Here is a 17789-nt window from a genome sequence, read left to right on the forward strand (position 1 = left end):
AAATGTATTCCTACTCTCACCACAGATGGTTTTTAAATTCTAAAAAGGTTTTAAAATTCTTTCACCATATTTAACCACTCAAGGTTTTGCGTCTCATGTAATGAAAAGTGTGCCTTATAAAGTCGAGCCAGAGGCCGAAAGAATGTGCACAGTTCCACTTCACACATACACGTTACACACATGTGTTTACTGTACTGCACCACACAATCTCTCTCTCTCTCTCTAAGAGGCCCAGGCCCCCTGCTTGGGTGGCAGCAGCCGAGAGAATAAGCAAAGTAAGGCGGAGATAGAGGAATCTGATCAGAAGCCAGATTGGCTGCCTTCCCCAGCCGGACCTCAAGCGTGTAGGACCTTGGCGGGTGGATAGACAGGCGGTTCTGGGACTCGGAGAAGGAAGAGCGGCCAGCTGGAGTGGTAACAGTGTGGTATTGTGAGCTGACTGACTGACTGACGCCTGAGAGGAGCAGAAAAGCAAGCTGCCGGGGTGGCCTCTTTCTGGGCCTCACAGGGCCCCAGCGCACTGATGCACTGCTCGAAGTGGGCCAGTCAGACACAAGAGCACAGTCAAGAGCAATTGGGTGGGTGTGTGCTCAGCACAGATCGAAGACAAAGAAGCATCCAAACAGGGACGCTTGTGTACAGTGAGCTGGAAGAGAAGAGGGGCAGAAGGCTTTGTTGACACTGTTCTAAAACTTCCATTAAAGCGATGATTATCAGCATTGTGGGTGAATTATTGCGCGATTGCAGCTGATGCTGCAAAACTCAGTTTATTAACAGAGGAAAACACCAACAAAACCATAGCTTAGATTTGGAGATAAAGACTGTGCATTTATTTCCCCTTAAAATGCACCACTGTTTTGTTTTTAAATGAGGCTGTGATTTTCATGGCAAGAACGATCTGTTTCTCTGTAACCAAAATGAAAGAAACGATTATCATCACGGGGAGTTTATCAGAAGAGCAAAAGGCCTGTTTGAACACAAAAAACCTTCAGAGCAGAAGCAATCGCTCTGCCTGCCAGAGGGAGGCAGTGTTCACATTGCACATGCTTTTACATTCTTCACAGCATCCATTTTCCATCCAATTCTTTTCAGCTTTTAAGACGCAAAATGATCGCCTGCCACGGAAGCTGAGAGCAAGCAGCTATCTTGTTATTGATGTGGGCACTTTGTAGAGAAAAGGGGGCTGCCACATTCTGCCAGAGAAGACAGCAACACAACACAATAAAAGGGAAGATCTGAGGAAGTCTGAGGAATGTGAAGAATGGGGAGAGTAAAAAAACCTCCTCAGAGGATGGACAAGGCTGTGGCTGTGTCACACTTAAACCTGAAACGCGCCATAAAGCTATTTTTAGGAGTATGTTTAGAGCATTGTGGGAGATGCTGGAATTGCTCAGCACATTATGCACCACAAACGAGATTTTTATACATTTTAGGTTTCAGGAAAAATCCCAATCAAGCGTGGAAACATTGCACATATGGAGGATAAGCAGACACTTGAGGTTATGGTGTACATCTGTCCTGGCACCTTGTCAGAACATCATCTGGTTCCCCATTCTGTTTGCTCTGAAACTGAGCATGCCTTGTATTTATCCTCCCACATGCGGCCTCAGCGGGGAATCCATCAGGTTAAAATACAGCAGAGTCTGGAGAACAAAAAAACGTCTTTTAGCTGAGATCTGGGCGAAAGGGGGGAACACATGAGACAGAAGTGAAAACTGAGAGAGAACAGACCACACTGTCGTACGCTCGGTCTTGGTAAATACTTTATATGCAATTGTTTTTGATTTTTGCAAACACTGTATAGAAAACACTTACGGTAACATTTTTTTAAACATTTAAAGCGCGTCTGAGTTTCCAGACAGACATGGCACAGTATAATCTACAGCTTTATAAACGCTCTCTCCTGTTCTCGTCCTCTGGCCTTGTCCATACTCAGCACTCCCCCAAACACATAAAATCTCTTCCTCACACACACACACGCGCGTGCACACACACATACTCACAGCCACCACTATCAGGCTCTCCACTTATTATTCACAGTAAGCTTTATAATACTGTTTCTGTATTGTATGATGGTTCTCAACATTTTTTCTTTATTACTTAAAATAGCTATCGACATTTATACTGTAATATTTGGGAAGTGATACATTTGTATTTACATAAGCTTATCAGGCAAGAATCAAATACAACATGTGTGTAACATTTGTATAGCTTTACGCAAGTTTGAATAGTCTGCTGGAGTCGCCGACTGAAGACCATTTCCAACCGATGGTTTCCAGTCTGTTCAGGACAGTTCAGTTAGAAAAGAAGAAAGAGTTTGGGTTTTTTTTTTTTCCTCCTCCACAACGGCGCCTCAGTCACTCGGAGAGATGACACAGAGCAGCGGAGACAGCTGGTCACTGGCCGACTGCCTGCGGGGCCAGAGCAGCACCCCCCCTTAGAGCTGTCTGAGAGCACGAGGAGATTACGGGAGACTGGACGTGACTGGAGATGCTGTGAGGTGCTCACAGTATGTCGGACTCATACATTCAGCAGAGGCCAGGAGGTGTAAGTCGTCATATCTCGAATGGCTGTGATTTAGGGGGTCTTACAACCTCAGTGTGACTGGCACATTCAATCACTCGCTCTTATCTTTTTGATTGGTACAAGACGGAGTTGAGTAAACTTGGCAAATGGTCGTAGTACCACGCAGATGCTCTCTTCACTTCCAGCTAATCGTACAATACGAATTGTACTTCCTCGTCTCTTACCTTTTCTTTTTCACGCACACACACATAGATGCAAGCACTCGCATGTACACCCCATATACACAAAGTACAGAATTGGGAATTACACCGACAAAGAGTAGGATAAAACCTTGTGAGCAGACACGCGGCCACGCATACACACTGGGACCTGGGTAAGAGACCAAACTTATGTGAGAGGAAAGTGAGGCACATAATGTGACAGGCAAAAGAGAGCCTGAATTTTGGTATACTTAAAACAGAAGTCGGATGTGGGTGGTTAAGGTGTCTCGGACGGGGCTGGGCTTTCACTCCAGTGAGAACTTCTAAAAGACATTTAGCACCTATGTTCTCCCAGGTGCCGTACGCGTACTCTGAATCTTTTTTAAGAGACAGAGGCAGTAGCTCTATCGTCTAAATGAATCAACAGCTATGCTCTGTGAATAATATTCAGGGTTCGGACTAAGGTACGATAGCAAAGATATGAGCAGTGCGTAAAGGCCTAGCTTTACTTTCACGTTCTCGTTTGCTGTTGCCAAGGCTGAAGGCATTACGTTCCACATAATCAAACATTTCAAGAATGTATGTGCTCCAACAGTCTCATATAAACTCTGAGTTGGGACCAGACATCTTTCTGCTGAGTCCCTACATGGCAAGAGTGGCAGTAGATTATTCTGACCTGGTGCTAGGAGAACATGGACTTAACTTTGTTTTCTTTGTTTCCTTGATCTAAAGGTTAAGGAACAATAGGCGCTGACAGGGGTTGCAAATGGAAACGTTGAGAGATTCAACTGAGAACAACTACAAAGGTGCCTGTTTGCTGAGTATTTACTCAAAATGGGGCAGCACTTTGCTATTCCTCTATGTAAATATTGTTTCGTAACTTCCTTTACGATAGTTAAAAGCTACTTCACTGTCTTGGGTGCATTGGTTCATATGGTCAGTTGATTTTATTTCATATAGATAACAGAAAAATAGTAAGGGAGAATGAGAGAGAGCAGGTAATCTGTCCATCCTTCCAGTCAGCCCTCACTTTGTTAGGATGGGGATCTTGTGTTTATTGTATTGTGTTTTAGTTCAACCATCGTCTGGGGTAGAGTCTTCGGGGGTGGACGAGTCCTCCGCAAAGTCGTCCGTTGACCCGCTCTTGTGGATGCGGCCGTCGCTACGCATGCTGTGGAAAGTCTTGCGGAAAGCCTCCATCATCGAGTGCGCCAGCTTCTTGGCCTCCAGCTTGCTCTCGCACTCCACAGCGTGGCAGTCCATCTGGAAGGACAGGTCGTCGTTGATCTCCCGGTAGATCCAGGCAAATATGTTGGGTTTGATGCTGTGGTCAGCTGTGCAGTAGGCGATGCGCGCCACCTGGTAGGTGTCCATGGTTACTGATGCCTCTCCGCGATCGTCCATGTGGTGAAGACGCACCTGAAAGGGCCGGATCTCCAGCAGAGAGCCGCTAGCCGGACAAGTGCCCTGCTGCTGAGCCAGGGCGCGACGCTCCACCAGACCGACCACCGCCGACTCTGTGCAGCCAGACAGGAACTGCGTCCCAGAGATTGTCACCTTGCCCAGATAGGTCACCTGTAGCAAACAAGATACATAAATCTACAGTGAGACTCTTTTTTTAATTTACAATGCAATGCTTAACAAATCTAAATATGAAATTGGTTACTAATGAACAGCTGTGCTTTAATCTTTAGTTAAACATAAAAGCTGTAAACTAAGCAACAGTGGGACAAGGTTGGATCCTTGAGGAACACCACAAATAAGTGGGCATAGGATAATCTTTTTTCATGTTATAATTACATCATATTTCAGTATCTATAAAAGAGCATCCACCCATTCAGCTCATGTAAACATCTGCAAGTCACTGCTGAGTCACTCTGTAACTGAATGTGATCTGAATGATCACAGCAAAACGAGCCTTCGTCGTCGTCAAACTAATCACTGTGAAAAGCTCCAGTTCATTTTGATTTGTTAGTCACCTCACACAATTTCAATACTATCATTGCTGAAAGGGAGCTAATGTAGAAGAAAACATGCCTTATAAGGATTGATATGCTTCAAAACCAGGGTGCTTCACGTCTTTCTGTGCAGAGAATGACGCTCTTTACGATCAAATCAAAGTGATAAGGTTTTTTGATGGTACTGAATGGTGTTTGATGTGTTATCTGTTGTACCAAAGACAAAAAACACTACATTTAACTGTGGCTGCAACATGTATTATGTATTATGGAATACCATAGTAATGACACTGCATACCGGGTGAGTGATAGACTGAGGAGATGGAGAGAGATAAGGTGGGAGACGTAAGAAGCGAACAAAGCTGGAGTTTTTTGGGGGGAGTGCGGCCAGTTCAAGAGCAGCCCAGAAATAATGGCTGACTTGTGCACTTCTCTACATGCTGTTCTTTATGGCTTTACAAAAATACACAGAGGAGATGCCTGCTATGAGTCAAACACTCAAAGAGTTTTCCCCCCTGCCTGTTTATTCGGGGGCAGGGGAATACTCTGAACCCTTTAAGAGTTCGCTGAGGCTGGCTTGCATGCAGTGCATATTTAAAATATAGCTCCAGATAGCATGTGAGCAACAATAAAAGCAAATTCTAAAGGAGAGGAAAGTGTATCAATCATATCAACATTTATGAATTTATGAGTTGCAATGTGTGTTGAATGTGAACATTTCTGGCACAATGCACAACACTCGAATGTCAAACCAGACAGTGATCTTGATAAAACTATTCCCAAAGAAATTCCAGCCAAATATCCATCCTCACATCTATTCTGATAACAAAAAAGTCATCCAACAGATATCCATGCCAGACTGACAAAAAACACAGAAAATGACACAAAGCAGAGGCTCGGGCCATGGTTTATTTAATCATATAATTTAACTGCTTCCATTTTGTTTAGTCTGGACCAGTCGAGTCTACCTGCGCTGGTTCACTGCTACATTTTTGACTGCATGGGACTCTTCAGCGTAAGCGTTGAGGATAGACAGGCCAAGCTTAGGGCAATTACCATAAAGCTGGAAAACTGAAAAGCTGGACCTGGACCAAAAAGCTTGGGGGACACGATTATGAAATTAATGTATCATTAATTGAGCCCAAACGATACAGGAGTTTTCGACTGATACCGATATCTGGTGATCAAAAAGGTCAGATATGGATATATATATTCAACACAAAACACATTTTAGGTGCCGTTATTTAACTTTTTCGAGTCTGTCCAACTCCACTCAGATCAGCTGGTTGTGTTTGTGGCATTCCAAACACTGTTGCCAGCAAGGAAGTTGCAGATTGCCCTCTGGTGGACCAACTATGCGACTTCGACAATTATAACATGCTTGAAGGGTGTTTCTCCCGTCTCCTCTTTCCTTTTTAAATTTATATTTAGTGGATTTTATAAAGGCCAATGCCACGAGACCCTTTTGTTTTGTTTAATTCATGTATAAACAGAAATGTAGTAATTACAACAGGGAGTTGTAGTTGATGTGTTTATAGTAGCCTTAGATCCGTACTGAAAATGTTTGTTCAACATTCAGACTCATTTTGTGACTTTGATTCACTGCCATATGAAACATTCCTGACCAGAAAAATTAAGTTTCAGTGGTTGAACATTATTCTTGATTCATTTCTGAATTCTCAGAATTCAAAAATGTGAAATTTAAAGTATTATTTTCTTTAGTGGTCTAAAAAATGTGTACACATAGATGTAGGAGTACAATAGTACCATTCTTTTAATCTTGTAAAAAGTTTAAAACAGTAAAGCACAGAAAAGGCATCTCAGATTTTTTTAAAGACAGAATTCAACATGACGCTGCAAACCGGACCGACAGTGTTTAGAATATTTTGCCAGTATAAGGTGGACCGATGAATAAACTCACATAAAAGTAGGTCAAAGAATCCTCTGGAAAGCTTGTTTAAAAGTAGCATCTGTATTTGTTCCATATATATAAACAAACTCCAGCCTCCCTCTATGGTGTATGAGCCCCCATAATATCACGATACCCTGATTACAGTACAACAAAATGTGGATTCCCAATTTAAAACACGGGAAGAGATCCAGGCAGCGAATGCAGCCTGGATCATGCCTGGTTTTCATTAGTGGTGGGCACTAATGTGAGACATGCAGGCTTCACACTGGATCCATCATTCAGCTGAGCACCACAGGTCTGCAGGAGCAGCCTGGAGGCTGGGTGGTTTTGATAGCCAACCGCCCCAACACCCTCTCGCAGCCAAACGGCGGTTACTCAGTCAGCCAACAGATCCAAAGACTACGCCAAGATACATCAACCATCCACAATGTGCCTTTTGTACGTCAAATAGAAATAAAGAGTCATTATGGTTACTTTTCACTGCGTCTCCCATTTTGATATTGAGTTACTTGTTTAATCTGCCGTTGTTTTTACTGATTGCTTGCTTCCTAGTTAAATGAAGACTGGCTGCTTTGCCAGGTTGTATTCAAGGCCAAAAAAAAGACAGTTAAATGTTTTCTCTTACATCCACATGTCTGCTCCGCTGGCTCTGTTCTGCTGCTGTGTTTGAAAATCAGGATATAATCTAGTTGATCTGCCTTGTTCAAAAAGAGCCGCAGCAGCCTGCTATTCAAAGCAAATAAATCCATTCTCGGGATGCTTTCAGAGGGGACCAGCCAGGAGGTCAAGAGGATACAAACATGTTTGATTTTCAAAGCAAAACTTTGCTATTTAATTTTGGCAAGTCCGAGCTGGTCGTGGTAAATTTCTTAACTTTGTAGGAAAGCAGAGACTAATACTAGTGCTATACAGGTTTGTGCATGTGTGTGCAGCGCACACAGAAAGATAAGTGAGGAATGTGTGAAGTGAGGAGGTCAGCAGACTGAGCAAACATTAGTTTATTTCTTTAAAGTCCAAACCAAACATGCAGCTGAAGAGGAAACTGTTAGATTGCTCAAGAAGAAAGATGAGAGACAGCTAGAAATAGAAGAAAATATTGCTCAATGAGGCAGTGTTCATGTGAAGAAAAAGAGGAAAATAGACGAGTAAAACTCGTAAGTGCATGATTTTCTGGTTTGCGGTGCATGAATCACCCATTTCATCTGCACTGGTATTTTTTTCCTGAGACAACACTGAGCCCATTTACACCTGGTTTTAAAAATGTGCTCTCTAGGTGATAAATGTGCATCTACTGTATGAACTCCAGACAAACTAAATGTGAAACTAAATCTGGAGATTATTATTAGGCTTGGCTGCTGATTAAAGGCAGCACAGATCCAGCTTTTATATTATTAGGTTATATTTTAATATGTGAACAAAGAACCGAGCCATCGTTTCTTCAGGGTCAAAGCTACCCAGCGATACGTGTGAGTGCATCCAGTGGTACACAGGAAACACGAACTGTTAATAATACATTTGGGGAACTTCATTTTCCAAAATGCATATCCAGTATAAAATAACATCCACGTTGTTGCTAGGATACTATGAAAGTGACCAATCGAAAGAGGACCAGTTCCTCTTCTGGTTTCTTCCCTATTAAAGTGTAGATTTTAACTTTGAAAGCAGTTATTCTGCAAGTGTCAGCAATCACTGCAGGTGAAATGATTTCAGGTCAAGTGTCTTGAGGAGAGAAAATGGAAATAAAAACAGCACAGACATATACACTTACTGACACACATACTTTATTGTGTGCGCCTTGCTAGTATCAGGTTGGACCAATTTTGCCTTCAGAACTGCGTCAATTCTTCGTGGCGCAGAATTGAAACGTGGGCGGAAACATTCCTCCGAGATTTTGGACCATATTGATATGATACACAATCACACAATTCCTGCAGATTTGTCGGCTCCATGATGTAAACCTCTCATTGGACCACATCCCAAAAGTGCTCTGCTCAGATCTGGTGACTGTGGAGGCCATGTGAGTACAGAAGAAGAAACCTGCTTTAGATGATTTACATGAACTTTGTGGCGGTTTACCCTGCTGGAAGCAAAACATGGGCACACTGTGGTTTAAATGATGCACATTTAGCACTAAGTGGGGCACAAAGTGTGTCAAGATCATTACACCACCATCCTGAAACCCAGAGAACAGTAAGGCACTGGATGTTTTCTGTTTTTCAGATCATTCTCTGTAAACCCCATAGATTGCTGTGTGGGAAAATCCCAGTAGATCAGCAGTTTGCAAAATACTCCGACCAGCCCAGGGCATCAACAACCGTGCTTCTTTCCTCATTCTGATGCTCAGTTTGAGCTTCAATGTCGTCTTGACCGTGCCTACATGTGCATTGAGTTGGTGCCATGTGATTCGATGATTAGACAACAAGCAACTGATCATGTATGTCGCTAAAGTGTATACAGCATCTTATAAGCGATGTGATAGTGTGAGTTCTGTTCATTTTGTGGTAATGATTCACTCAGAGTCCAATGTTTCCAAAAGCCATGGTATTGGGTCAATTTCATTGCTTTTAGGATAAAACCAGGAAGTTGTTGAGAGCTCTGCCTACTATATTTTTTAATATAAAATAGAAAAACAAAACAACGTGGATATGAGGAATTAAGATTTTTGATAGAGAAGCTGTTGCAGTTCCTTCTTGAATCTATTCCTCTTTTTTAGAAATATTGTCAAAGTATTAAATCAAACACCCTGATGCTTAAAAAAACATTTGTTTTGCTCTTTAAATGAGTTTTTTTTTTTTTTTTATTAAATTGAAAAAGGCAGAAAAAGACATGACTGATCACATTATAATTGAAAGCACGCATTCTTTCCCAACATCTGACACCAGCTAAATGACTGACGCTTTAAAGCAGCAGTGTTTAGATGGCTCTGCACACAATCTGTGTCTGGAATCCAGCTGAAGAGGCACGAGAGGTTAGTGGTTGACTTTTTACAGCCATAGTGTGTGTGTGTGTGTGTGTGTGTGTGTGTGTGTGTGTGTGTGTGTGTGTGTGTGTGTGTGTGTGCGCATTGGGACAGTTTCACAATGACCAGACGGACTCAGATCATAATCAGTTCTGCAGACAGGAGAGATGTGATTCAGGTTGGACTCGGTCTCAGCACAAGTTATGAGAACCTTCAAGATCTCCAAGCCAAACGTGGATGCTCGCCACAGGGCTCTGTCAGGGTTTGTGCAGTGAATGAAGCAAACCATTGAGGCTGTAGCTATCTCCACATCAGGTTCTTGATAAAACTGATACATCAATCCATAAATCCCAGACAGCAACACGTGTGCTGTGCTCTACTCTGGCAGTCTGGCTACGTCCTGGCAACCTTGTTTCAACTTTCCATGAGTTTCTTCTTCAGTCCTCCACTCGTTGTATCTTTTCCCCTCCACTCTGTCCTCTCTCTTTCACCTGTTTCTTCAGTGAACTCCTTCACCCGCTTCACCTCCGCTCTGCTATTCTGCACTTCTTCAAAGCCTCGCCGTTATTTCTATCCCGCCAGAGTGGAAATGCTGATTGCATGTGAAGCAATATGGAGACAGAAATGAGGATCAGTTACAGGAACAAAGGCCTTGGGGGCTGCAAAGAAAGGATGTTGTAAAGATAAATAAAGCAAATGTGGACAGAAAAAACAGACAGAGTGAGGGGAACGGCAAGGTTTAGAAAACAAGCTTACGTGAAACTGAAATTTAAACTATCTGCTGGAATTCTGGTGTAGACAAAAGCATACCTGCTTTGTCAACGAGACACAAAAACAAAGAGAAGCAGTGGGAATGTTTGAGATTGTGACAGAGAGGGGAGGGAGCGTGGTTAAACATTTGCATGTGTGCCGACATGTGGCTGCTATTACCAACTCTGGTTTAACCCATTGTCCTTTTCTATTCTCTCACTCTCCATTTCTCTTACTGTACACTGCGAGAAGCTCAAATGCCTTCTGCCACCTGCAAGACTGCAAGAGCCCGAGTCGTTGCTTTGCACAGTTTCATACCATTTATGTTAGCGCAGAGGGTTCGAGTTCCTGTTGCGGTATTCTCCTGAACCATAGGTGGCGCCACTGAGACAAAATCTTGCACATCAGTGCAAAACCAAAAACCTAAAAATCTAAATCGAGAGGTGCACAGCAATAACTTGCACCAGCAGATATGATGTCACTTTATCGTCCAGCTTTGTTCGAAGAATGGTGAGGATAATGGCAGCACCGATGGGCCTCATGATCATCTGAGGCAGTTGGAGTGTTCGTTGGCTAGTTTCTGGTAGCACTGCTAGCTTGGCTGCTTCTAGTGTAAAAAACTCGAGGTAGAATCCACATTAGGTCAAAGAGTTAAATTAGACTGACACCACTCAGACGTCTGTACTTTATGCTTGAAGCTCCTGCCACCAGATGGGTAACTTTGAATGACTCAAACACTGAAAACAGGGGAACAGCTAGCTTTGCTCAAATGCGCACATGGGGGTGTCCAAATTCATAGGCTGCATCCTCCTGAGGACCCGGCCTTTGCGGTCTACATGGGCCGGGTCCTCCACAGGCCGGGTAGGCCAGAAGTGAGCAGCTGTGACATTGGACAGTCTAGCCTTCAGATTTGTCTCACCAGCTGTCTCGGTGGAGTTTAATAAACTCAGCCGTCTGCTCCTTGCTATGTCAAATATAACAGGACACTGGCGTAAATTCTCGATCATCTCACACTTCTGTGTATTCAGCTGTAATCTCACCCAAACCGATTTACTCACGAACAAATAACACACCAAAAAAAGCCAAACAATAACATTTTTAAGTTATCTAAGTGACTTATATATGATGTTTAACCTGAGTAGCGAAAGACCACGGGGGGTTTGCCGGGAGTTTGCTGTTCTCGTCCCGGCTAGCTATCGAGCTGGTGGGTAACAGACAACGTTGGAGCACTTTTGCAAATATGTTATATCTTGATAAACCGGGCAGATATTTGAAGTTTACACAGCTACATTCTCGCCTGAAAGTACGTTAAAAGTTTATTTTGCGACCTGGAAAGAGTAATAAGAGTAATAAGTAAATGCAGCCTATGCATTTGGACACCCCCATTTAGCTTGTAAGCTAGGTGTTAAACTGACAAAAGAAAAAGAGCTAAAATGGTAAAGCAAAACAATTCTAGTAAGAAACATAAGGTCAGTCCTAACCAATACTGCATTTCATTTGCCTTGGAAGTCAGAGCTAGCACGCTGAGCACATTCCAGTAAAGTCAGACTTGTTTTGATCGATAGCAAGTTTGACCCATTCATGGATCTCTAGCAAACTAGCACAATAGCTGTTTTTTTGTTTTTCAGTTGAGCTGATTCGAGATAACAATCGACCAATGTTATCTCAGAATGGTGACGAATGAGATGAGCCCTCGTCTTCAGAGTATTTGAATTTATTTAATATCAAAAGTTGGTACTCCTGTATTCATAAAGCATCATCACACAAAAAAATTTGCAGTGGTTATTTGCTGTATCAATACAGTATATTGTTACAATTTTTGCTGTTGTACTACTGCTTATGTCCACTATCGCCAGCCTGGACTGTTACGCAGGAGTTGATGGGGCTTTTCTAGCTGGATGTCTGACTTGAGGGAACATTCCAGTTGAAAAATTCCAACAGGAAACTCGGAAGTTCTGACTTGAAACGGAATACATCATAATAAACCAATCGCTGTTCTTTCCAGAACTTTATAAAAAAACTTCTGAGACTCCTCTGCTTCTAGTGTTGACTTCTTCTCTTCCCATACCAGCGCCGATGTGGAGGTTTTGTCCAAGTGGTGCCACCTATCACTGAGGACAACACTCACGCCCTCAGAGTTCACTGGAGAGATGTCCTCCACAGTCACCAGACAACAGAGCACCTTTGGGATGTGGTGGAACGGGTGATTCTCATCAATGGAGCGAAATTTCTGAGGACTGGTTGAGGTAGACTTAATAAATCGGACAATGAGGTGTTACCCTATTGTGTTTACAACACTACAAAGGACTCAGCATCTCTTACTAATTAAAATCATAGAGCACTGCGGAGAACATGCATGCAAACACGTTAAATCGTGTAGCACGGCACCACAAACTGTTTCTGACATTTCCCATTTTGAATGAATCAGTGGATCCAAGCACAACAATGCAATGAAAGCCACAACTGTGGTAGGGTAAAGAACAAACAGACATGCAAAGACAGAAAAGAGAAGTTTATTAATAACAGCTGAGTGAATGCAAAAAAGGGTAGAAGAAAGCAGGGGACACACAGAGGGGGACTGAAAAAACATCCGCAGCCCAGCAAGTGAGCCGGTGGGAAGAGACGGGAACATCCTGTCTGTGCCTGTCTATCTCAGTGTGAGTCGTTATTCGTGTGTAAGCACACACGCATGTCTGTGTGGATGAAAGGTGTAGAGCTAGTGCCGCTGGAGCCACAGCCGGTTCGGCCATCACTAGAGAAAGGATCTAAAAGGATGAAAAGAGAAGAGCGGGTAGTATGAGAGAAAGATGAGGGAGGACTCGATAAAGAGATACCTGTCCCTACAGACGTTCCCTTTGGGACCATGGAGGAAGAAAGAGGAAGGAGCTGAGAGGACAAGGAAGCGAGTTTGAGACCAGAACAGACGCGGTTGTTGAGAGTAGCTGTTTGGTCTTGATGGATCAGCTTTGGGAACAGACTGTGATGTGAAGGCAGGTCAGGAGCACTTCTGGAGCTTGTCATTTCTGCATTTACGCCACCTTCTCAGAAACCGGTCCAAGGGCAAACAGGTGGTGCAGACTAAACACACAGTCCCCCCCACCAACCCACCTGGTTGTAGTTTGCTCCATCCAAATGTTACAATCTTTTCCAAATGATAAAAGATAGAATATCGGCACGAAAATGTAATTGTTTTTGTTCACGCCACAATCACCGGCTATCTGGAAACATTTCAGATTTGTTTCTGGCGGTGGTGTTTGAATGTTGGCTGCCAAGAGTTAGCAAAATACCTGCTATTATCTGTGGATGAAAGAAAACTAGCAGGTAATTTGAAAAAGAACTGCAGAAAAAACAACACTTGTGAAGGACTGTGACAGGGAAAATGTCCCGAACCAACATAAAGTGCAAGTATATTTTAATCTTTACTTGAGAGATGGAATGCCATTGTTCCCGAAAGCATTCCTTCTTTCAAAGGTTCAGGTTTGTCCTTTCATTTGTTTTCATCAGCAGTCATACATTGATTTGCATTTAAGGGAAATAATATCAGTTACACACTGTTGTCAAATATTCAGTACTGTACTGGCCCAAAATATTTACATCAGTATGATAAAGATATTTACTGACACCAAAGTCGTACTGTATATCCTTTAGCTTTGCACAACTATGCAACTGTTGACAGTAGAAGGTGTCTCCCTCTGTAAAGCCTCTGAGTCTCCAACAAGACTGGGAATCCACTGCTTGGGAATTCAGCATTCCTGAAGTGGTTGTTAAAATTCCTCTAAACGTATTGAATCAGCACAGTCCAGCTGACTGTGCTAGTCACGGCACGCGAAGATGGATCAGCTTCTTTTTTTTTTTATCCCGATTCAAAGCGCTGTGTGTTTTTTGCTTGTTTGTGTTGGGAGATGATGTGGTATGTATCAGCCCAAAAAAAAAGGAAAAAAAAGAAATTACTCTGACTGGTTCAGTGCCAAGACAGAAGCCCTTTGGTCCAAATGAAAGGAGCTTTTTCATTCACTCTCACTTACATACAGCCTACTGCAGCACAAGACTCTTGATAGTCCAAAGATGGAGCAAAGTGGAACTTATCTAAACTGTACGCATATACTTCTCACCATTCAACTATGTACAACTACACTGACAATAGTACTCGCAAGAAAGTCATTACCTGACACATGAATAGACCGTCTCCTCCTCAAATAATGAATGATGATGATGAAGCTTTAACACTGGTATTGGATCAGTACTCAGTAGCTGTATGCATTGAAAACCAAGGGTGTAGTATTGTATGCAAATGACAAAGGTTCCCTCCCTGCTTTCATTAAATGACTATCGAGTGGGTGACACAGAGAAACAAATAAAATAAAACGTGACCACAGACAGTATTTGGTCGCGATGCTAGCAAAGGTAACACGCCTGAATAACTTAACTCCTCTGTCCCAATTCTTTTCTAACTTCTGCTCACATAAAAATAATCAACAAGCAGAATATTCTTTATTCTGCTTGTCTATATTTATTTATTTATTTAAAATAAAGAAATATACAGGGTTTATCAAAAAGCACAATCTGATTTCAAAGCGCTTTCACTGGTAACGATCGAAACATATACGGTTAAAAAGCAGCAATTCGTGAGTTATTTGCCGGTGTGTAGCATAAGAATAGCAGTAATTCCAGACGTGGTAACAAAAGTACAGGGTTAGTTATGACTATAGTTATAACTATGGACATGTGCCATGCGTCATGACAGTTTTAACTTTAACTTCCTGGATCTGGCTGTCACGTGTGTGACACAGGTAACAGATCCTTTATAGGCTGGGGTTGAAATGGGACAAACTGGCAGGTGTTCCAATGGGTCCTTGTACAAATCACTGTTGTTTTGGGGGTTTTTTCCACACAGTGGACCAGCGTGTCCGTTGTACTCCACGTTTTCACCTCGGAGACTGAACCAGACTTTAATGCACTGGTTAGCCCAAATACAGACTAGCTTTCTCTCACTGAACAACAATAAAGAACTTAAAAGTAATTAAACTAGTAGCAAAACAGCACTTTCTCTAAATTTAAAGGTCTTTGAAACTTGGCAAATACATACACACACATTTAGTTAATAGTTGTTTTAGGTAATGTTCATTAAATGGTGATAAAATGTTGGCACCTTCTCATTTCATTGCCAAATTATACCATCTACTGTCACCACAAGCAGTTTATAAAGACATGGACTTGAGTGAATTCAGCTTATTCTCTACAACAGTTCCAGTTTCTCGGTGGTCAGAGTAAAGCTAAATTTTAAACAGAAGCATGAATACTGCTCTCATCAACATCTCTTGTCCTTTCAGTGAGGTCTGAAAACCAATCGCTGAATTTTAAAATGAGCGATTCTGATGCTTCGAGCTACGAACACACAAATACACATAAATGCCAGAAACGCTGATACAAATCTGCTGGCACATTCCACAGCGCAGGCAGCTGGAAGCACCAGTCGTCTCAACTGCGTGGTAAAAATGATTTAAATGTCATCACTGCATGTTCTGTTCTGGGAGGAGGAGTGACAGCGCATCCAGCGCACAATCTGACATCAGAATATCAAGTACGGAGACAGACAAAAAGGCTCTCTGCCTAACAGATTAGATAAAGGCATGGTAGGACCAGCCTGCATTGCACGGCCTGCTGACGTTAATGACATCAGTGACAGAGAGGAGTTATGACTAGCAGAAGTAGCTGATAACATAGCATAGTGATGTCAATACAGAACAATGTTACGGTGTTACAGCGAGCCTGAATGCCTTTTGGTGCACTACAGAAGCAAATCCAAAACAACTCATTTCTGCACTTTTTCCCCAACAAATGAAATATAATATGGTAAGTTGCAAACCTTAGATATATTGTTAGCAGGATTTTGTTGTCTTTGGACAGACAGGCTAACATAAGCTGAATGAATTTGCTCGTTGATATAGTGTTAAATTTCCCAGAGGTTCCCAGATTCATTTTTTTCCTGCTCTGCTCTTCTTGTCTTTGGGACAAATATAATTTAAAGCAGTGAATGATGGGTAATTAGCCTTCATCTGACATTCACGTTAACACTTATACAGACTGCACACTGTCTGTCTCACTGCTGGGCTGTTAAATACGTAAGGTGGGTCTGAATTGGAGACTTGTGCGCTCGTGCCTCATAGCCACATCCAAAATCCCACTTTTTCTAAAAGCCAGTTTGACTCCTCGGGGTCCCGGCCAGGCAACTCTCAAAAGCTGCTTTCTACTCTTAGGTGAAGAGAACAAATTAAGTTCAAACATAACAAAATTATATTGTTTTTTTAAGCGGACTCCAGAGTAATTTCACAATTGCCATGAAGTGTGGTGATGAAGCTGGCATGGCTGCAAAGTACATTGCACACGTTGTCAGTGGATGTGAAGTGGAGCGCTTTGACAGCGGCGGGGAAAGCGGGGCAATGAGAGGTGGCCTTTCATGCTCGCTAGCTGCTAGCTTTGGCAGAGGAACAGCAGTCCTCAGCCAGCCTTCCTGTCTGTCTGTCTGTAAATTGGGTGCACGACCGGAGAATGTGAGAGGAGAGAGTGAGGGTGAAATAAGACGTTCACGGAAGGCAACGTAAAACACTCCGTGGGGATAATAAATGCTATAATATTCTGCAGGAAGGATGGCAAGGAATCCAAAAAGCAGAGGTGGGCAGACAGATATGCAGTCAGGCAGGTAGTGACTCAGACAGGAAGTTACGGAAGCCAACAGATGCAGGCAGCGAGGCAGACTCACATCTGAAGAAGTCTCAGACAGACAGATGAAGGAAATTATTTATGTGTGTGTGTACTGGTAATTACAAACAATAAGTGAGTGGAAATTAACTGTAACACGCGAAACACCAGTATCCTGATGACTCAGTAACTTGTGACACTGCATTTGTCACAACAACCCTCTGCATGTCTTCTTCACTACATCCGTGAATCTTCTCTGAGGTCTTCCTCTTTTCCTCCTGCCTTTATCCAACATATCCACTGTCCTTCCTCTGCACATGTCCCAGCAATCTCAGCCTTGCTTCTCTAACTTTGTGTCCAAAACTGTCCAACCTGATCTGTCCCTCTGATGTACTCATTTGTAATTCCATCCATAGCGTTTACTCCCAATGAAAATCTGCATCTTCAATTCTGCCATCTCCAGCTCTGCCTCCTGCCTTTTGTAAAGCACCACCACTGTCACAAAGAGGGTGCCACCCTCAAAACTTCCTTATGACTGGTTTGGTTTCTAGCAATTGGCCATGTTCACCTGTAGTTTGCACTGAAGATGCCAATTTGTTTGCAAACAATTGCTAACTAGCCACCAAGCAGTAACTTCAAACTTGAAAAGTTGAATGCAATCTAGACCAACATGTTCAAAAGGAGTTTGCGGACACAACAGCATGTTTTTAATTCAAAATGCAGCTAACTGCAGCAAGCTGTAGGCAAACAAAGTAACTGTAAGAAGGGTTTTGGTCCAGCCCCTT

The 17789-nt window shown here is 42.6% G+C and overlaps 1 protein-coding gene across 1 annotated transcript in view; it reads right to left on the reverse strand.

Moving 5' to 3' along the window:
• Positions 1-1750: 1750 nt before the first annotated feature.
• pid1 (phosphotyrosine interaction domain containing 1) overlaps positions 1751-17789 on the reverse strand; it is a 33370-nt gene continuing 17331 nt past the window's right edge. Inside the window, exon 3 of the mRNA XM_084950831.1 lies at positions 1751-4301. Coding sequence (XP_084806957.1) covers positions 3801-4301 — 501 coding nt within the window. The 3' untranslated portion in view covers positions 1751-3800. The remainder of the gene's footprint in view (positions 4302-17789) is intronic.

The sequence above is a fragment of the Perissodus microlepis genome, chromosome 14 (assembly GCF_051167445.1).
Source record: "Perissodus microlepis isolate ML-2025 ecotype Zambia chromosome 14, ASM5116744v1, whole genome shotgun sequence".
NCBI lineage: Eukaryota > Metazoa > Chordata > Actinopteri > Cichliformes > Cichlidae > Perissodus > Perissodus microlepis.